This window comes from Grampus griseus (genome assembly GCF_964374135.1).
Source record: "Grampus griseus genome assembly, chromosome: 5".
In the NCBI taxonomy this organism is placed as follows: domain Eukaryota; kingdom Metazoa; phylum Chordata; class Mammalia; order Artiodactyla; family Delphinidae; genus Grampus; species Grampus griseus.
The window spans coordinates 7,350,388-7,372,743 of record NC_138998.1 but is presented as its reverse complement, the minus strand read 5'-3'; the positions used below and the strand labels follow the sequence as shown (position 1 = coordinate 7,372,743).

Below are 22,356 nucleotides of genomic sequence, written 5' to 3'. Positions count from 1 at the left end.
TCTGTAGCAACGCGCCGCCCACTCAGGAATCCCCTCCCCTGCCGGGCGCGCCCCCGCCCAGCTGGCTGCGCGCTGCGGCCGGATCTTCTTGAATTTCAACACAAAGGGAATCCTCGGCCGCAGGAAGTGCATCACGAGGAAGGGGGACCGGGGGCGGGGAGAGAGAGATGCGTCCCTCCCCCTCGACACCCCCCGCTCTTCGGGAGCCCTGGGCTGCCGTGACGACACCCTCAGGGTCCCCCAGAAGCCCCACCAAACGGGAGAATCCAAACAAGGAGCCTCCTTCCCCGCAGTAGTGAGGGGCGGGCGCTCTCGCCTCCCGCCAGGCGCCCGAGCTTCCCGGCGGCGCGGACCCGGCTGCCCTGGCTGCGGCTCTCTCACCTGTTCGCTTCACCCCCTTCTCTCCTTCCGGGTGCACTGGCACCTGGGCTGACGTTTGTTTTTCCACCCCGGGCTCTCAACTTTCCTCCTACATCCTCTTCCCTTCCAGGTTTTCTGTAGATTCCCGGCTCCGGGGGTCCTGCACTCCCAGCGGCGCTGCTCCCCGGGCTTGGGCAAGGCTTTCCCGGGAGGGAGTCCCCGCGCCAGCAAGGGGGGCGGGACCGGGAGGGACCACTTTCGTTTTCCCAGATGCTGGCCGTGCCGGGGACTCGCCAGGCTTTCTACCTGGAGGTGCTGGTCGGGGAAGGAGATGAAGGGCAGGCGAGGCTCTTTTGTGCTGCAACTATATTTATGAAGCAGCCTTACGGGTTGTACTTGACATTGTATTTTTCAAACCAATAGCAACAGCAAACTTTTCTAGAAAGCTTTTGTTCACATTTCACCACAGAGTGGGAAACCATTCATTATCCCTATAAAAAGCTATTATTTTGTTATATTCTTTTAGTTTAGAATGGCTTGGGGAGACTAATGGTAATTTGGGGAGAGGGACTGAAACACCCCTTCCGGAGCCCAGGATGGGAAGGTGGGAAGACCCCGGCGCTTTGCATCAGTTTCCCGGTTGAAAGACCCGGGGGACTGGGGAGGGGGCCTTGCAACTCACTCCAGGCTGCCTTGCTCGGGTCGCGGGCACTTCGCCGCGGCAGCTGCGCCGGAAGGGGGCCACCTCCCCCGGGGACGCCTGGCTACCTCAGCTCTCGCGGACACCGCAGGGGGACGTCCCCGCTCCCAAGTTCTGGGCGGCCGGGTACCTGCCCGACCTGTCTCCTCCCCTTCTCCAATACCACACCCACGGGACTCTGGTCTCCCCGGGAGAGGGACAGAGCGGGAACAAAGGGGTCTTTGTTCAGCGGCTCCCGGGGGGTGGAAGTCGTGCTTGCTCGCGTTTCCCGGCGCCCCTGGGAGATGGGCAGGCTCCGCGACTCCGAGCCTCGCCCAGCCTCGAGCGCCGCCCTCCGCGACCCCAGCGCCTGAGGTCAGGTTGCGGCGCCCCGGGCCACCGCGGGTTCTTCCCGGGCGGGCGGGCTGCGCGGCGGCTCCTGGCGGGCTCTGCCGCCCGCGGAGGGACGGTGGGGGTTCTCGGAGCTGGCGGAGGTGGAGGGGGCGGGAGAGGGAGCCTGCGCCCAGCTGAGCCTGGAGGTGCGGGGCGGGCTCCGCGAGCACTCTCTGGGCTGCTCCTGCCGGAGCCGCGGCGGCTGGAATCAGCTCCTTCGCTCCTTCCATCCTCCCCCTTCTCTCGAGCGGCCCCATCACTGCGCCGGGCCCCCCTCCCCTGCCGTCATCACGCTCCCCTTCTCCCTTCTTGGCACTTTCCTCTCGAACCATCCTTCTGGACAAACTTTGATGGAGAATTTCACACCACGCTGGAAAAATGCCGGTTATGAAAGGATTACTGGCGCCCCAGAACACCTTCCTCGACACCATCGCCACCCGTTTTGACGGAACACGTAAGTCTTGCACTTCGATGAGTTGTATGGGTTTTTTTTTTTTTTTTGAATGATTTTTCTCCTATAAATTACTTTCGTTCCCACCCTCCTTTTTGCACCAGTGGATTTTGTTTCCTTATGGTCCTGCCGAGGTGTCTTTTGTGCGGAGAATTTTTTTCCTCTCGTGGTTCGGTGTAGTATTAACACTTCGGTGTAGTTGGCCCCCTTGACTCTTAGGTTTGTAAAGTCTGGAAAAGAACCTGAAGAAAGACCGACACCCGTGTTCACTGTGGGACCCGTAATTCCTCGGTTTTTATTAATTTTATGAAGTGAAAATGAAAATTGTCCATATTGGTGAATTGCCAATCTGTCCTTCTAGAGTTTCAAGGCTCCGTAAATTATAGGGAGAGTTTAGAATGTTCTTCGTCTATGGAGCCTCATTCTGTGAGGTATTTTGGATAGGCATGATCCCATCTGAGTTTAAGAAATGCAACTAGAATCAAGATTGCCAAGTGTAAGCTTCCCGTAGAATTCTAAACGTTATGAGTTTGTCAGAATCCCGATTCCTGCTTCTCAGGTATTGAAAGGTAGCATACCTTTCAATCTGAAATTATCCTAACACTCGAGGAGAGACTGTTGGAGAAGGAGAAGCCGGGCGTTATAAAGGTTGATCTGATCATAAGAGGAAGTTTCAACATAATTTTTTTGAGAGTGAATATTATTGGATGCTTAGCTTGTTTAAGCTTCTGTTTAAAAGCAAAGATATGGTGTGTGGATTCTTGGAGACTGTTGGGAAACGTCTGCAAGTTGTTCTCTTTCAGGACCACGGCCAGGTCCCCGTTCATTCCCAGGCTTCTCAAACTCCCCTCTTCTTGACCGGTTGGTTTCCCCTGTAATGAGGAGTCTGTACTTTCACCCCCAGCAAAAGCTATCAATTGGTTTCACTATGAATATCCACACCTTCCTCCTAGCTTATGTTGCTTCTGCGTGCTATCTTTCCTTTTCTGCCTGTTACACAAGACTTGTAGAAACTCATTTGTTCTAAAGGCTAGTAGTGATTCAGGCATCATTGTTTTTTAGGATGATGGCATATTTCTTGGAGCTGATGTGAGAGAGCACATCTAACTCTATTTTCACTCCAGTCATCTGGATACACAGTCTTACTACAATGGGAAGTAAATCCTGGACTTTCGCGCTTCAGGAGTAGTTGGAAAAGTTTATATGAGGGAGAAATGAACTATTTACTGGATTTTATTCAATTTTTATTTTCAACCTCTAGACTACTCAGGGTAGTTGGTGAGCCTTTCCTTCCCCTTTTATGATCTAGATGTGTCAGACAGTATGAGTGAAGTGCAATGCTATTATTTATCTGTCTTCCTTAGATAATAATAGAAAAATACAATAAAATTTCAAATCCCTGCCAGTGACATCATACCCACCACCCAACCACTACACAAAATCACCACTGCTATCTTCATGCATGACTGTGGTTACTACTATTTGTTACCTTAGGAACTGATCAATTTCTAGTGGATGTTTGTTCTAGAAGTTGCAAATTTAAACCCAAAAGACTTTCAATATTGATCACAAGTGCATGTATTGAAAATGAGCTAACTGGTAAGTGGTCGTTGCTTATCTCATTGTTATTTAAAGTTGAATGGAACGTAGTGTGTTCCCAGCATAGCCCTGGGAATTACTGCAGGGATATATTTAAGTACCAGTTGCTAATGAGAGGGGCTTTGGATCATCTGTGTGAGGACACTTCTGCCTCTTTCACTATAACATGTGATAGACAGAAGGCATGTAGAGAAGGAATGGTGTACTAGTGAATAGCTCTTTTTCTATTTTAACTACACATTAATGTGAATAAAATAGAAGGTTAGAAGTTTTAAATTGTTGTTTGGGAAGACCATCATCACATAACCAGCATTTAGAATATTAGTAAAACTGAAACTGTTGGAGAGCATGCTTGGTCTGTTCTCCAAGGGTCTGTGGGATTCCTGGAGGGAACCACTTTGTATGAAATCAATCTGAAAATAAGTGAAGCAAATTTCAAAGTAATGAGTGACATAAAGATTTACTTTAGCAAAATTTTGTTGAGAACTTTTAAAGATACCCCCTCATTCCAATAAACCCCACTCAAGGAAAGAGGACTGTATCCTCTTATTTGCTTTTCATTTGAATTGCAAGATGACTTGAATAATCTGAAACTTAAAAAAATACATGAAGCAAATTTAAGCCACAAATTTTGATAACATCATGGCATATCAGTTTGCCTGCTAAATATTTAGTTTATCTTTTTCTATCTTGTATGTGTTGACACTTATTAAGTATAATTACTATCCCTGAAACTCTTTTCCTATGATCATCCTTCTTTCTCTTGATTTTTCTTATAGCAGTCATTTATTTTCTTGTGCAAGATAAAACCATTTGAAAGTTTTAAATTAGCAAAATTGCCACTCGCCCAAATAAAAATTATAGTGGAGAGTGCCTAATGTTATTATACTCAAAGTGTAATGTGTTTACTTGGTACATTTTCTGCCTTGTTAGGTATATTTTATAGTCATGTTAGTTTCTTATTTTGTTTTATTTTGGAAAATATCATTGAAAAACTAAGAGAGCAAACAATAACCCTAGAAAACCACCTTGCTAACTTAACCACCATGAAATATTATTATTATCTTTATTGATTTAATATTGTAATGGAAAATAATAAATCTTAAAACATCATGTAAAATTTCTCCCAGGAAAAATTAAATATATGACAAGAAAAGCCTATAACATAATCTTACTGATTTATCAGTTGAGTTATTATCATCACAGGGCAACAAAAAATAAGTTAATAATATATTTTATCACCTAGTGACACTTTATTATTGAACATAATAGGATATTTTTTCTTTTTAATATTTAAGAAGTGAGCTGTTGGTCAGGATTGAAAGTCAATAGTGGACCATTAATTGAAACTTTTTTCTCATATTCAATATAATTTTTAAAAACTATTGGAAAATATAAATCTTTTCACAAAAACTACCCTGACATATATTTACTCTTGAAATATGTTCTCCTGATTTATGTTTAACTGAATGTAAATGAGACTTAGAAAAACTAAGAAGCTTGCAAATATTGAATATGTGTACCCCATTTAGGGGAAAAAAGTAACTCCAATGAAATTCTTTGACTCATTGCATATAGCCATACTTCTCACTTGAAACACTTAAACACACACACACACACACAATGTTAACATTATGACCTGCATATAGTTTATTTTTACATCGTTCATTTTTTTTTACACATTTAATGTACTTAAAAAAATCTCTTCTGCATAGGCTTTTGCTTTAAGTACATTAATATTAATCTGGACAAAAGGAAATGATAATAACAGAACACATAAGTACATATTTTAAAAAATAGTTTTTCAGTACAAGTATTTGCCACAGAGTACCATTTGAGAAAAACACATTTCTTTGAGGATATAAAACTTTCAAAGGGAAGTGTCCATTTTCCAACAAAATGGTGCATTAGCCTACATTTTCCAGTCACATCAAAATTTGGCCAGAACAATTCTTTCTCTTTGGGGTTAGTGAGACATGATCTAAGCTCTAAAGGAAGTTTGTAGCCCAGTAGACTCTATCAAGGAGATTCCATTCAAAGTATTCAGAAATAATGGCGGTTTAGACATTCATTTTGTATTTGCATATGTTTTATGTACTCCTGTTCAAAATGGTCCAAGGAAATTTGTTAAATTGAAACACTTCCTTTCCAGAGGAAACTCAATGGAGTTTCTTTTCCCCTTTATACTTTCATCAAGGTACATAGATCTCTTAACTTCGGAAGCATAGAGAGAAGGGTAATGTACCCAATGCTGTAGCAAAGGGACACAATAAGGAAGGGGACAGTGGGAACTTCCTAAGTCTTTGCTGGGCTGTAGTTAGAAGACTATCATCAGAGGCATTTAGCCAATAAAAAAGATTGAGCTCCATTATGTATGGGTCTGTCTGTAAAAGGCTGTTACATGAAAACATTCAAAGAAATACCTAGCACTCCATAGATATCTCCCCACAAATGGGAGTTCGTAAAGGCTCGTTGGTATTTTTTGCATGCCACGAGTGGTCTCTTATTCCCATTCTGTATGTTTAGAGAGACAGTTCCCACGTCAGTTTTCTATTTCCGGGTAGTGAATTACCACGCATTCAGTGGCTTATCATCTCACATTTTCCGTAGGCCAGACATCCAGGCAAAGACCAGCTGGGTCCTGTGCTCAGGGCTTCCGGAGACTACAAGGCTGAAACCAAGTTGTCAGCTGAGGCTCGAGGCCCCCTCCGAGCTCTCGTGGCTGCTGGCAGAATTTAGTTCCTTGTGGTTTTTCTCAGCAACTGGAGGCTTCCTTCCGCCTCCTGACACATGGCCTCTTCCCCAGGCCCTATTACAACAGAACAGCTTACTTCTTCACAATGACTCAGCCATAAAAAGGAATGAAGTAATGCCGTTTGCAGCAACATGGGTGGACCGAGAGATGATCATACTAAGTGAAGTCAGTCAGACAGAGAAGGACAAATATAGGATGATATCGCTTATATGTGGAATCTGCAAAAAGGGTACAAATGAACTTCTGTACAAAACAGAAATAGACTCGCAGATGTAGAAAACAAACTTATGGTGACTGGGGTAAAGGGGAGAGGAGGGATAAACTGAGAGATTGGGATTGACACACTACTATATATAAAATAGGTAAGCAATAAGGATCTACTGTATACCACAGGGAATTCTACTCAATACCCTGTAATGGCCTGTATGGGAAAAGAATATTAAAAAAGAGTTACACATATACATATGTATATGTATAACTGACTCACTTTGCTGTACACCTAAAACTAACACAACATTGTAAATCAACTGTACTCCAATAAAAATTGAAAAAAAGAATAAAAAAAGAACAGCAGGAATGCCTGTCGTTTAGAAGCTCACCTTGGTCAGGCCTACCCAGAATAATCTCCCTTTTGACTCAAAGTTGACTGATTATGGATCTTAATTACATCTGTAAAATCCCTTCTAAAATCATATGACCTGTCCAAACTCAAGGGAAAGGGACTAGATGGAGTGTTTACACAAGGGGTTAGGAATCTCGGGCGCCAGTTTAGAATTCGATCTGCTACCGGTGCTGTCCCATTGCTGTACTATTATACGAAGCCTAACGTTCTCACGTCTGTTCTTCTGTGAAGCAGATTTATTGAGCATGCTCTATGTAATTCTGTACGCACGTAAACTCTGCTGAGCTTGCATCTGCAGTCTTGGTGAATGTAAGGCCCAACTCACTGGTGGGAGGGTGTTTCTTTATATTTGGTGATGGCATATGAGTCAACCTAGCCTAGCCACGTTAGTCAGCTGTGTTAATCAGGTTCTTCATTCTCTGATCTACAAGTAACGTGGGCGACATAGGGATATTTTCAGAATATTAATCCCAGTCTCTTGACAGAGTGCTTCCTCTTTCCAGATAAGGAAGGTTACATGGGGTCTGTTGGTCTGTGTACGGGTATCTTAATCTGCACTGGCGGGCGAACCACAAAATTTGCACTGGCGGGTGAACCACAAATGTGGCATCTGCAAAGGACGCAAGACAGGTCCTTGTATTCTAAGGTGACTGAGCTGCTTCCACTTTATTAACCAGTTCTGTTACTGGCTTCGTATGTGGACTGTTTTGAAACAGTATGTTTTCCATCTTTTTCTTATGCTTCTAACCATGTTTCAGATTTTAAGAAACTCCCCATTAGGCACTCTTGTATTGCGGTTGACTGAGTTAAATTAAATAACTTTCTTTATGTAAACTTTATTCCAAGTTTACTAAAAAAATAGAAAAAAAGAAAGAACGAGAGAGGGAGAGGGAGGAGAGAATAGAGAAGAGGGATGAGGAAAGGGAATTATTTATTTTCATTCTTTTGACTTTGAAGATGAATTCTTTATCTTAAAAAGGACTTATTGCATGGGTTCTCAAAACTTCCCTGCAATGGACAAAGTGTTTGATTTACAATAATTTGGATTTAGGTATTTACCAGAAATGCATTTCTTTGGATGAGTGAGATATACAAATAAGAAGAAAAATTTTATTATGTAGTCTTTAAAAATACCAGATAATTTTTTTTTTTTTTTGTGGTACGCGAGCCTCTCACTGTTGTGGCCTCTCCCGTTGCGGAGCACAGGCTCCAGATGCGCAGGCTCAGCAGCCATGGCCCATGGGCCCAGCCGCTCCGCGGCATGTGGGATCTTCCCGGACCGGGGCACGAACCCGTGTCCCCTGCATCAGCAGGCGGGCTCTCAACCCCTGTGCCACCAGGGAAGCCCCCCAGATAATTTTGTTTTGACATCATCATATAGAGGAAGATAGATAGCTAACATGTTAAGAATGGAAGTTATACCCACAATTTTTTCTAGGCTCTGGCATTTGGTGTTGCCTGTAGACCAGATCCAACACACTCTGGGAGGGCACAGTCTCTCTTAGGAAATCTTTGCTTTATTCAAACAATCAAACATTTCTTCAATGCTATTTAATCCATGCTGACTATATACAAAGCCATTATGCTAGGATCTTTGGGATAAATCATGCTTGTCCTTCTCTCAAAGAGGACAATAAATGTATGCACAAATCACCATCACATGGGTTGGAAGCGGATGCGACTGTTCAGGGTGAAGGACTCTGTACATTTAGATGAGGGAGGAATAATTTCCTTGGGGGGGGAATGAGCTGGCGGGAGTCATATAGTAAATGACTTCTGGGTGGGAATGATTGGCTCATATATGATAAGGGCAAAAAACAGTATTCCATTTACTTGGTCAATTTGTGCAGCACTTGTCATTGAGCTGGAAAGGGGGGCCTTTAAGGAGAATACCAAGTATCTTAGAAGACGTGAAGGGGGCAATGTAGAGGCAACAGGACAATGGAAAGTCAATAAGGCCAGACGAGGAACATCTTTGAAACCAGGGTGCTTTGTCATAATAAGCCATCGGAGGTGGTACACCCATGTCTCGGTAAGAGAAATGTGTTGTCCTGTATGCCTGGTGTGAAAGCTCTCAACCTTCCCATGTTGCACAGGCTGATGCATGATATGGGAGAAATGTCAACCTTGAAACTGAAGATATTTCTTTTTCTTTTTTTCTTTTTTTTAATTGAAGTATAGGTGACATACAATATTATATGTTACAGGTGTACAATAGAGTGATTCACAAATTTTAAAGGTCGTATTCCATTTATAGTTATTATAAAATATTGGCTGTATTCCCCATGTTGTACAATATATCCTTGTAGCTTATTTTATACCTAATAGTTGTACCTCTTAATCCCCGACCCCTATATTGCCCCTTCCCCCTTCCCTCCTAAAGTGTTCATTCTTTCTAGCTAGAAATTACTTGCAGCTTTCACAAGAGTTTTTACCATTTTTTCAGCTTCTACCCATTAAGGTTTACAGTATTAGTGTCTGAATTTCAGCTTGGGCTCTCTGGACAAAGCTGAGAGTCCCTCAAGCCCATGGGTCTCAATGGGAAACAGCTACATTGGCTTGGTCTTGCCACTGAAAAAGCAAGATATTATTGTACTGTGTGTGTGTGTGTATCTGGCCCCTATGTCTAGATGCTTTTAATTAACTATTTTCTTAAAACATTTATTTTATATTGGAATATAGCTAATTAAAAATGCTATTTTTTTTTTTCTTTTTGTGCGGTACGCGGGCCTCTCACTGTTGTGGCCTCTCCCGCTGCAGAGCACAGGCTCCGGGCGCGCAGGCTCAGCGGCCATGGCTCACGGGCCCAGCCGCTCGCGGCACGTGGGATCTTCCCGGACCGGGGCACGAACCCGTGCCCCCTGCATCGGCAGGTGGACTCTCAACCACTGCGCCACCAGGGAAGCCCTAACAATGCTATTTAGTTTCAGGTGTACAGCAAAGTGATTCAGTTATACATGTAGAAGTATTACCTCTTGCAGTGTTTCCAGGTGTGCATACCAAATCACCAAGACACTTCTTACTATCTGTCCTAATAAAGGCTTTACACTTGAACAAGGGTCCCCTATTATGCAGTGGAATTGCGTGTTCTTCATTTGCTTATGGATGTCAGCTCTGCCTAGGAAGCTAACTTTCTCTTAGGAAAGGGAAAGATTGATTTCTGACCACAAGGTGAGTGCTGTTCTCCTCCAGGGCTGCTCACCCCTGTGTTGTACTGTAGAATGACGCCTGTGGAGAAGAAAAAGAATTGAGGGTGTGCTAGAATTCCATCCCCGTGAAGCCACTGGAGAAATGCCAACAGACAGAGGTACAGAACTGCAACATCTGCAGAGATAGTCCGTTCACCCGGGCCATACATATTTGCTGATACAGTCTAAACACTAAGTTTTTAAATCCATTTTGGTTTAGCAGAGCCTACAAACAAAAATGATGAGACTTCAACTTTACCTGTGTTATAGTTCATACTTAGCAACTGAAGTGATTGAAGAGTTTTCTCAATAATTTAAACAGTCAAACGTAGTTCTTGGCTTATAAATTCCCTGGAAGATAAATTTTGCTTTCCTTTTTAGCTGTTAGTACAACTATCCATCTCCCTCAAGCCCTTCAAAATTCACATGTCCCCAAATGAACTAATAATCTTTTCTAGCCCATGAAGCCTATTTCTTCTCTGGCCCCATAATTGGCATCACCACCCACCCATTTCTTCAGGCTAGAAATCTGAGTCGGCCTCGACTGCGCATGCGTCAGATTGGTTATCTGGTCTTTGAGATTTCACTTAGAAATGCCCTAGTTTGGCTTCTCATCTCCCTCTTCCTTGCTTTTACTTTAGTTTGGATCCTGTTTCTTAGCGACACAATTGCAACCTTACTCTGTCTAGACTCCCGTGGCCATAAGCTCTTATCCGACCCGCTTGCTCCCCCTTCAGTCTGCATTGTCCCCAGAGTGATTTTCCTTAAAAGCGCTATCATCATTTAATCATGTAACTACCCACCGGTTCCCTGCTACCTCTTGGAGGATGTCCAAAGCCCTTTGGGTCATCTAACCCCAAGATGATTTGGCAGCATCTTTTCCAGCCACTGCCTCCTGAGGCTGCAGACATACTCACCCCAAACACCCCGCTTGCTCATCCTGGGCCTCTGCATGGTACCCATCCTGAAGGTCCCCTTCTGTCCAAACCCTTTCTGTGAGGCTCCAAGTAGAGCCAGGTGACATTTCCTCTCTGCTGCCATGTTACCTTGCCCATCCCATCCCTCCAGTCAGCTCCTCTGTGTGCTGTAATGATCTGCTTTCAGATTTCAACGCTCAGCCATCAACTCCTTCAAGTCTTCCTCACTTGGACTTATACTTGGAAGAAAGTCTTTGCTCAATAAATGTTTTTTGGGGTAGAAGAATTTCATATTTCTTAAAGTCCAGGTTTGTATATTAATTGTCTTTATTTCCCTTCAGTAGTAACCGGTACTCCTTTTATACAGTACTATGTGGTTAAATTTAGTTTTGAGACATAATTCTAGACTGGCTTCTAGCCCCTCATTTTCACATGGTTGAAGTACTAATTTATTTTATAAAACTAATGATAATAGTGACTACCCTTCAGGGCATGTCTGCCTGCATGCTGTGTGCTGTGCTGGTGCTTTATCTGTTCCTACACAACCCAACACAGCAAGAAGGCAGGCAGTCCCCTTTCTGTTCCAGATGACAGGACTCAAGCTCAGAACTTTTCTAATGTTATCCCAGTAGCCTGTGATTTTTCTACTATAGCCTGTGATTTTGCTACTATATCACACTGCCTCTAAAATGTGGTTTTTTAATAGTAAGTATAAACAGACTGGGGCAATCTGTGATATCATTTCTTGTTTCTAACTCTTGCAAAAAGGGATTTCTGCTTTAAAGATTTTAGCCCTTTCTAGTTCATATGCTACTTTTTTTTTCTCTTTTGATATACTATGCTTTAAGTACTTGTCACTTAAGGATGTGTTTAGATTGGTATTTAAGACTTATATCTGGAACTACTAAGTGCACTTACTGTGCAAAGCAGTTTTGCTCATCAAAGAAAATCTACCGTCCATTTTTTAAAAAAATAAAGAAACCCATTTTCTTTGAGATTTTGGTGCTTAGAATTTGCTGACTTTAGAACTTCCTTGTGATATTTTTGTTGTCAGGCTAATCTTTCCATAGAAGATCTTCTAATTCTCATGGCTGTTATAGTGACATCATTTTGTATTTTTACCTTGTTAGTGTTTTACAGAGGAAACTCTTCTACCTATTTTGAGTCTGCTTTTATTGGGAGAAATATATTCTCCAGTGTCAGGCACTTTTAACAGCAATCGTTTACCTTTACTCTACGATGAACTTACAGTCAGAAATAAGGGTACCTAGCTCTCTAACTCTCAAATCTAATTTAAAGCTCTTTTCTTTTTTCATGTTTTTCTTTTTTTTTTTTTTTTGTTCTAATAAGTCTTTTGGACAGATTTCCTTATTGTACCTGTGAGTCCAACCAGTTTCTTACTCTAGTTATTGAACTAGAGGGAACTGAGACCAGAGTGCTTTTCAGTCTTTCCATATTTTGATTGTCTAGAAAAAATGATCCATGTAAGAAGTTCAGATGTTATCAAACTGTCAAGTACCCACTTTGACAGGAAGTGGCTTGTCCTTAAGTGTGATATTCTGGCTATTCCTCCAATGGAGAGAATCAGGTAGAAGATTAAATGGGGCATATTTTTTTATCTCGACACAGAAATAAATGTTTCTGCTGTGATTCCATTAATTGTGAAGGAGAATGAATGTCTTGGGACTGGAGCTTTTGTTTTGTATTGTAACTTTTGATTTGAATAAACGTTATAAAATTATTTGAAAGATAGTAATAATAGCTAATATTTGCCTAGCATTTCAGTGTATTTGTTCTTTTTTTCCATCTCTTGAATTGCTTTTGAACTAATAGATAACAAGTGGCTTCCTATTATAATTTTTAACATACATTTACTTTACTGTAAGTGAAGTTGAGCATTATTTAATATATTTAAGTTCTATTTGAATTTCCTTTCCTGGGCATTATTTGTTCATATTCATTGCCCTTTATTAATTAAATTGTTGGCATTCTTTTTTTGACATCTATGAGCTCTTTACAGAATAACAAAATGAATACTTTACTGGTGGTGTTAATGTATATGTTTTCTCCAATTTTGGTGGGATTTTTTATTTTTATGTAAGTGAATTAATCAATTTTCCTCTTATGATTTCTGTGTTTTGTGTCATACTTAGAGAGGTATTTTCTATTCTGAAATTATTTAAAAAATACATCCTATGTGTTCTACCATAGTTTCATTTTGTATATTAATTTTTTCTCCTCTATTAGTAAGTTCTGTCATTTCATCTATTGAGTACAACGTAGGGATCAAATTTTTCCTTCCTAGATTCCTATCCAATTTTCTAACAATATTTTTCAATAATTCATCTTTTCTACACTGATTTGAAACATCTAGTTTATCATATTCCATATTTCTATATGTAATTCTTTCTATATTTTGACTTGCTATCCTATTACATTCATCTATTTTTTTCTTTATGTGTAGTTCCACAGTTTTAATTATAGAAGTTTTATGATGTGCATCAAAAGTCTCAATCCATTTTTTCCCCCCAGAATTTTACTTGGCTAATCATACTTATTTGGAAGTCCACAGGAACTTAAGAATCAGATTATCTAGTGGAAAAAAACCCCGATGATATTTTTAATGGAATCTCCTGGAGGAAAACGACATTTTTATAATGTTGAAAATTCATATCCAAAAATTTGCCACGTATTTCTTTCACATCTTTTTTGGGATTCTCAATAAAGCTCTTGCACATTTCTGCTTTATTTGATTCCTAGTAATTTCATCTTTGTAACGGTTATGTAAAATGGATTCTTTTCTTCCACCGTTTAGTTTTTCTAATTCAGTCATGTTTATTTATTTGAAGGCTATTGATTCTTAAATTTTATTGTTTTTCTAACCAGCCAGCTTGCTAAGTTTCTATTATTCTTTGTAATAATTTTGCAATTGTTTTTTTGAGGTTTTAAGGTAACAAACAATATTGCCGTCAAATAATGAAAAGTTTGTTTTCTTGTTTCCAATTTTCACAAGTCTTACTTTTTGTCCCCTTAGTTTTTTTTTTATTAATTTTTTTTTTGGGCTGCATTGGATCTTTGTTACTGTGCGCAGGCTTTCTCTAGTTGCCGTGAGCGGGGGCTACTCTTGGTTGCGCTGCGCGGGCTTCTCATTGTGGTGGCTTCTCTTGTTGTGGAGCACGGGCTCTAGGCACACGGGCTTCAGTAGTTGTGGCACGTGGCTCAGTAGTTGTGGCTCACGGGCTCTAGAGCACAGGCTCAGTAGTTGTGGTGCATGGGCTTAGTTGCTCTGTGGCGTGTGGGATCTTCCCGGACCAGGGCTCGAACCGGTGTCCCCTGCATTGGCAGGCAGATTCTTAACCACTGCACCAGCAGGGAAGTCCCTCTCCCCTTAATTTTTTTTTCTATTGTCTAGTTGTTTTGGCTAGTATTATAAATACTATAAAAATGGTGATGATAAAGAATATCCTTCTTGTTCCTGACTTTAATGGGAATATTTTAGCGTTTTTCTAATAAGTATTTTTCTGGTTTTTAGTTTGAGAAATAAATATTTTATTATTAAGAGATTTTGTCATGTATTCCTATTTTATTAAGCAATTTTATCAATTCTTTTCATCATCTATTCAAATAATTCTATGTTTCTTGTTGAATTAATTAATATGATAGATTCTTTTGACAGATTTTATAATATAAACTCTCTTGGCATTCTTTCATTAAAAGTTTCTTGGACGTGTTACTGGGTTTTACTTGTTAATGTTTTACTTAGTATTTCACTTAGAATTTTACTTGTTAATGTTTTATTTAGAATTTTAGAATGTGTGTGTGTAATAGTCATTTTTTTCTTTTTTTTGCATGTGTGTATTATTGGATTTTTGTTGGGGACCACAGATCCATATCTGTGCCACTTATACTGTAGAGTCATTGGGTTTAGAATTTGTGCCAAATTTTTCTTATTTTAATAAATTATCGTTATTTATTACATTGGTGAGGTTTATAATGGTATAATTTACATGCAGTAAAATCACCCCTTACAAGTGTATAATTTGATGAATTTTGCAAAATATGTACAGTCATAAAACCACCACCACAATCAAGATTTGGAACAGTATCTCTCCCCCCTCTCCCCAAGGTCAGTACCCTCCCCCGCCCTTCCAGTCCCTAGGACAACTATTCTGTTTTCCATCTCTGTGGTTTTGCCTTTTCTAGGTTGTAAGGTTAATGAAATCATACAGTATGTAGCATTTTTTGTGTGTGTCGGGGGGTGGGGGGGTGGGGAAGGTGGAGGTGTCCGTCTTTTTTCACTTGTCATAATGCTTTTGCAATTAAGTAATTTTTTTGCATGTGTCAGTAGTTCTATTTTATTGTTGAAAATTTTATTCAGTTTTTATTTTGAGTTTTCTTATACATGTAGAAAAAAATGAAGCAACAGTAGTTAATGTATTGATTCAATAGTAGAAGAGCTTCATAACTATTAATACCGTCAGGGTTTTCTATGGAAAATCAGTTAATCTTAATAATATTTGAGTTTTTGCATCAAATTTATGGATATAAGTAAAGCTTTCCAAAGTTTGTTTTATAGAAGATAAATCATATATTATTTTAAATGTTATTGTAAATTCAGTTAAATGGATCATTAAAAATAAAGTTACTTGTTTTGTGATGAGAAGACAAATGTAGGTTTTGGTAGAGCACAGTGTCATAGTAAAGACAATATTTATTAAATTAAACAATGTATGGAGAAGGAAGAAATGTGCTTGGGGACTTCCCTGGTGGCGCAGTGGTTGAGAGTCCGCCTACCGATGCAGGGGACACGGGTTCATGCCCTGGTCCGGGAAGATCCCATATGCCGCGGAGCGGCTGGGCCTGTGAGCCATGGCTGTTGAGCCTGCGCATCCGGAGCCTGTGCTGCGCAGCGGAAGAGGCCATAGCAGTGAGAGGCCCGCGTACCGCAAAAAAAAAAAAAAAAAAAAAAAGGCAAAAAAAGAAATGTGCTTGGACTTGGATGTAGTGAATGCATAGTACATTTTTGTGCCCCCAAAATGGTGCGTTTTGTCAATCACTGTAGAGGCTGTAATGGTCAAAGTTACCAAGTATGTTTATATATGAAGAATTAGTTACAGTAGTTACACTACATGATGTTTGTTAAATACAGAAAAAACATTTGGCATGGCAATACATGGTTTTTCTTTTTACTGTCATCAGTCATACTTTTAAAGTGTCTGAGCCTTTGAATGAATGCTTTGTAAGCAATCTAAGTGTCTGACAGTTATTATTCTTTTCTGAATGAAGCATTTATATTTTCTTTTCATTTTATTTGAAATCACTTGAAAATATTTAATCAGAGTATTTAATAAACAGAGTATCAAAAACTTCATTTTAGTGGATAGCGAGGATTGTAAACCAAACTGTAAGACAAGAATACATTGAAATGTATCACTAGACAAGCAAGGGGAAAAATTAAACAATAAGAGCTCAAACTCAGCTCTAGATTTAAGAATTTTCCTTTGAAGTATTTCAACTTGGAAGACTTTTTTGATGAAGCTTCTATATTTAATTGGATACATTTATCAGTACTGAAACTGAATGCAGTTGAAAAGATCTGTGATTTTGCAGCACCTACATTTGACAAAACACTGAAAAGAATTTTAGAGATACCTTTTATGACAAATTTTTTATATTATAGAAATTTTTGAAGGTAATTATTCTGAATAAAGAAAAATGAGAGGACCAATGAGGTATTTGAACTGAAATATTTACACTTTTCAACATATAGAATTGAGATATTGTCAATGTAGCAAAATTTGGGGGACAAATAGAATTGAGAATATCCTCTGTATAGCAGAATTTGTCACGTCTACAAGGTATTTCAGCAACTACAGAGTATCTTTTCAATGAAAACTTTTCATGGTCTATAGCAAAGAGTTAATTGAAGATGCCCACAATTTCAAATTTATTTACCATAAAATACATCGTTGAGGAAAATTACAGGCAATTTGATGGAAAAAATTTAAATAATATATAGATACAAAAGAGATATTGTTTAGAATAATACCAGCAACTTGGTGTAATAGACAAATATGGCTAAATACATGACAAATACGTGAAAATATAATGAAAAATCATTGTGCTTAGGTGCTTATTTTATTTTCTGGTAATATATAGATACTATCTCATAGAAATAATGCTATGTTTCAAAATAGTTTTGGAAGAAAGAAAGGTTATAGGTTCACTGATGTAGTAGAACTAGTCAAAAATAAAAAAGTAAATACTTTAATAATTATACAATTTTATTCTTTGATACCTATTTTCACTTTCAAAGGAATCCCCAAGTCATCCTATGTTATGCCCACCTCATAACAAGATATTCACAGCTCTTTGAAATACTGCTTTTTGACCTCCTTAGGTCTCCAAGTACAAATTTCTTTAAGTTAGACTTTTTACACAATTTACTTTTGATACTGTCTTCTGAAGTAGATTGATGAAGTTGGGGAAAATTTTATCCCCCATTTGTAATTGTTAATATAAATATTAAAATAAATTTTCATGTGTTTATATAACACTGTTTGCTATCTCTTTAATTTTGTTATACCAGATACCTTGAATGGAAGTGACTTGGGTCGCTCTTGGCCTGTGATCATTCCTAAATATTTTTATTGTCATTTATTTATTATTTATTTTTTGCCGTTCTATAACTTTACTGAACAATCAGCAGTTAGTTCCCATCCACATTAACTGTAGATTTTTGAAAGTGGTGGCAGGAGCTTGTTTGGTGAATCTTCATCTGCATTACGTTTTCTGGACAACCGCACACGGATACGGTACGGGACGTTCCTTATTCCTTCGGCGCAGCAGGTTTGTTGAGCCCGGTGTCAACGCGTACATCTGGAGTTCCCATTTCCTTCCTGGCAAACTTCTGGATTTCTTTGAGCGCCCGAGGGGCACGCTTCTTGAAAGGCACTCCAGGGATGCGCTTGTGAATGTGGACAGTGTATTCTCTGGTCACCACCTCCTTGACGGCGGACCGGCCCTCTTCTTCTCGCCGCGCTTCTTTGCTGGAGCCATCCTGACGGGCTATTGTCCCTATTTTAGAGAAGAGGACGCAGAGGACCCTAGAGAGCCTCAATATGTTGTCTCAAACTGGTACATGAAAGGGACGGACTCTTATTCTCATCCTTCAATTGCAAAACCCGTGTTCTTCCTTCAACTTTACTCTGATTTTCCTTTGAAAGAAGAAAAAGAGAGGAGAATTGACATTTAGTGAGTAACCATAAACTCAATGCTATGTTTGGTATTTTCACCTATATTAGTTTATTTAATCTCTGCAATACTGCAGGCTAGATGTTTTTATTCCTACTTCGTGGATGGAGAAATTGAAACCCAGGATGGCTGAATAAATTGCCAAAAGCCACACACTTTACAGGTAGTGAAACTGGAATTTACACGTTTTGTTTTGACTAAGCAGTCTGGGTTTAATTAAAAAGACAAAAAATTGGGGCTTCCCTGGTGGCGCAGTGGTTGAGAGTCCACATGCCGATGCAGGGGACACGGGTTCGTGCCCCGGTCCAGGAAGATCCCACATGCCGCAGGGCGGCTGGGCCCGTAAGGCATGGCCGCTGAGCCTGCGTGTCCAGAGCCTGTGCTCCGCAATGGGAGAGGCCACAACAGTGAGAGGCCCGCGTACCAAAAAGACAAAAAAATTGGAGATAAATTGTAAGGCATTCAGTTTATTAGGATTAAGATCTTAATGGTTATGGTTGACTTCACTTTGAGATATAAACCACTTTTGTGCTTTTTAAGAACACACCATTTGGGAAACTCAATTCAGAAAGTTATAAAGTGGCAGTGTTTTATAAACAGTAGTTAGTGGATTGTCCAGGAATTTACTTCCCTTGTTAGAATAAATACCCAAAATGGTTTCTTGTTATGTGAGGGGTCATGATATTGACCCCTTGATGCTGGAGATAACTTGAGTGCCACAAGCCTAGAGTTATCTATAGAACAATGTTACACTAACTTGAATTTTAAAATGCTTCTGGCCAGTCAGTGTTTGCGTAGGAGTGGGAGGGGATGGAGAAGGGTGGAATCACAAAGAAGCATGAGGAAGCTTTTGGGGCTAGGTAAGGTGCATCTGCTGTGCTCGTAACCTCCTATTTCTTTGTTTCCCTTCTTTAACAGTTCCCCAAACTCTATCCCAACATGTACATTCATATAGATACACACACACACACACACACACACACACACAATTTATAATTTAGTATCACTTCAATTAAATGTTAATTGCTCCCAAAGTATAATATCTTATATAATGTAATCGTTTCTCAGGCTTAAAGAATTTACAACATTTTCCAATACCAGAGAGTTAGATGGGGAAGAGATTTTGGAAATGTGAAATGGCTTGTGTTTTTTTCCGTGAACTGGCTTAAGAATGCTCAAAGCTGAATGTTCAACGTCTTTTTAGCAAGAGTACGAGTCCCTGTGGCATGTATTTTAAGGAAAGATACTATTCCCAGCCACATAGCCTTTTTATTAGTCTTACTTGTTCTAATGTCCTCATTTATTTGTTTTTATAAATTGTATATATTTCTGTGAGCCACATGAATAATTTATTTTTTGGAACAATTCGTCATATAAATAAACATAAGTTTTAAGAAAACTTGTTTTTTTTTTTTTTTTTTTGCTTTCTGAGAGACTTTTTCACTGGCTTAGAGTTTTCTAGGTTAAATTAGGTCCTTTGGAGGATGCAGCTCATATTTTTTGCTCTTATTCTTTCATTTCTATAAGGTTGCTTATTTTTCAGTGACTAGAGGGTTAGAAACTAAGATTCAGGGAAAAATGAATGATCCCTCCTAGCAACGTATTTTTCAAGTTGTCATTTGTTGAGGGTGGATGCAAATGGCAAAGATACATGGCTTTCCTTCAGTTCTTCTTCAGTTTTCACATAGATATTCGGTAGCTTGAATCTATAAATAAATGAGCCTATCAGGAGTAAGATGCTGTGAATAACAGATCTCCTCTGATCACTAAATTCACTTAAACGATTGCATGTATACTTTTAAATTAGTATCTGTGACACTTTTTGAAGTGGGCAAGGAAGTGCTTCCATAGCCAAGTTTACAGAGAAAAATGAGAAATATCTCATGAACCCAGAGTGAGGAAGGCTTTTGGTGGCTTCTGTAAAGTGAGACACTGAAATGGGTTTTGAAATCTAGAAGAATAGCTCACAGGTAACTTTGCTGTGTTCGTGCGCAGATGAGGCTCATAGAGATAAAGCATTTAGAGAAGAGGGAGCAGGGGAGAAAGGCACAAACTGTGTGGACGTAGGTATCACGGCAGAAGGACACACTGAGTCATTAATCTGAGCTATTTACAGTGGATAATTCGTGAGAAAAGGATAGAACATTTAGACCAATATTTAAATGAATTCACCTAAGAAGGAAGGAATTATACATATGACTATGATTCTCTTGACCACTGCATATTCTATATATTGCAATTCATCCTCAAAGAAAATAATTCTCTTTGCTTCCCCAGGACTTAAGTGTGCACAAATTCTCAGCAACTGTTTATGAGGTTTGACATCCCAAAGTTCCCACAGACAACGTTATTGATCTTTTTTTTTTAACATCTTTATTGGAGTATAATTGCTTTACAGTGATGTGTTAGTTTCTGCTTTATCTGCGCTAGTATCTAGCACCTGTGTATTAGACCCACATTCCTTTTTTCCCTCCCGTTACCACTGTGATTCCTTCCCCGCAATATCCCTACCACCACCCTCACATCATCTCATTCTCTCTCTTCTCTCTTCTGTGCCTAAAAAAATAAAGAGAGAAAGGAAAAGATGAAGGGTAGATACCCTGAGGCAGATAATGTTTCCTCCTTCCTCTTCCGTGGCCTCCCCTCCAGGCTGCATCTCGTGGTTTCTTCCCTCAGCTCAGTGGTGTTTGACATCTTTACCTCTGATCTTGGTACTAGGCTTTAGAAGGCAACGGTATTTTAAGGATTTTTTTCTGTATATTTTCAAATACAGTTGAACAGAGTAACTTTTTAAACAAAAAAATATGGTGATTTCCTCAAAAATCATATTAAAAATGCCTCCAAAGGATTCTACAGACATTAAGAATTAAGTTTCTGCAGTTCTCCTGGCAAGTTCATAAATCTCAGGACCCCCTCTACTTTTAGGGAAATGGAAAAATACCTTGGGTGAAATCAGGCAAGACAGTCACTAGTCAAGGATGTACTTGAAAAGCCCTAATTGGGATCTCCTTCACTCTTTTAAGGAATATCGATTTTTTTTATGTTCTCAACCTTCAGAACTAAATCAAAACTGAATTTTCATGCTTTCATGAGTTGATTTTCCCATTGTGTCTTAAAGCATGTTCCTTATTCAATCTGCCTGATATCTACTACATGTTTTAGAATGTAATTAATAAAAATATTCACTGTCCTCAAGGAGGTGATGTCCAGCCTAGGTGATGAATATGAGTGCTATTTCCAATAATAAAGTCTGGAGACTTACAATGGAGAAACATATAACATTTGAATTATTTTGACTTCTATATAGTAAGAATTTTATGCCTGTTTTCTTCAAGAAAAGGAATTTTTGAGTCTATCTATAATCATTTTGTTTCTGTTAGTGAAAAGAATTGCAAAAGAAAGTAATATGCTAATGTCCCCTTTGAATTAGACACCAATCATTTTATGTTTTATTTTATAGAGTCTTTGACCAGCTTATTCATGAGAATGTGCTTTCTTCTTCTCTTCTCCTTCTTCTTCTCCTTCTCCTTCTCCTTCTTTTTTCTGATGGTGAATCTGGCCTCCTTACCCCAGATGAAGTGTCATGAGTTTTAAAGGACATCCCCACACTGGGATAAATACTTTCAGAGTCCATCCATTTTGTAATGGATTAGCTTGTTCTAAATATAGTAATTTAGAAATACTCTCTTCACATTTAGCTAAAAATATATGAACTTGAAGAAGTTCATGATTTGAAACACATACAGAATAACTGTTTTGTTATTTTATCACACACCTTTTTCTGTACTCCTTTTATTTTATAATGGCAATGAATACTTCAAGTGACTCTAAATAGTTGAGATGCCACTTTATAATAATATTTTCTGTAAACTCCATGAGAACATAAAGACTAATTCTGCCACACTTTCTAGTATGTTTCTTCTGGAAATACTGTATTATCATCTTTGATCACTTCTAATATTAAAGTTGGTTTATTGTCTTGATTTTTCTGTGGATCATATGTTTATCCAATTAAACATAAAGGCTGATTGTAAATTGGTTCTCCTAATACACTCTCTGACATTTCAGAGGGGAAAAAAAAATCCTGTGAGCTATTTATATTTACATTTGAATTCAAGTACACGTTCTCATACAGTAC

General features: G+C 39.3%; 1 protein-coding gene and 1 pseudogene across 2 annotated transcripts in view; one reads left to right on the top strand and one right to left on the bottom strand.

Annotated features, from left to right (window-relative positions):
- Positions 1-1,810: 1,810 nt before the first annotated feature.
- Positions 1,811-22,356, top strand: part of KCNH8 (potassium voltage-gated channel subfamily H member 8) — a gene marked incomplete at both ends in the record, with an annotated part of 386,090 nt that continues 365,544 nt past the window's right edge. The window contains one exon of the mRNA XM_082655515.1: positions 1,811-1,886. Coding sequence (XP_082511641.1) covers positions 1,811-1,886 — 76 coding nt within the window. The remainder of the gene's footprint in view (positions 1,887-22,356) is intronic.
- On the bottom strand, positions 17,690-18,023 carry LOC309822646 (large ribosomal subunit protein eL31-like; annotated as a pseudogene). Its single transcript has one exon. The product of its transcript is annotated as a large ribosomal subunit protein eL31-like (transcript).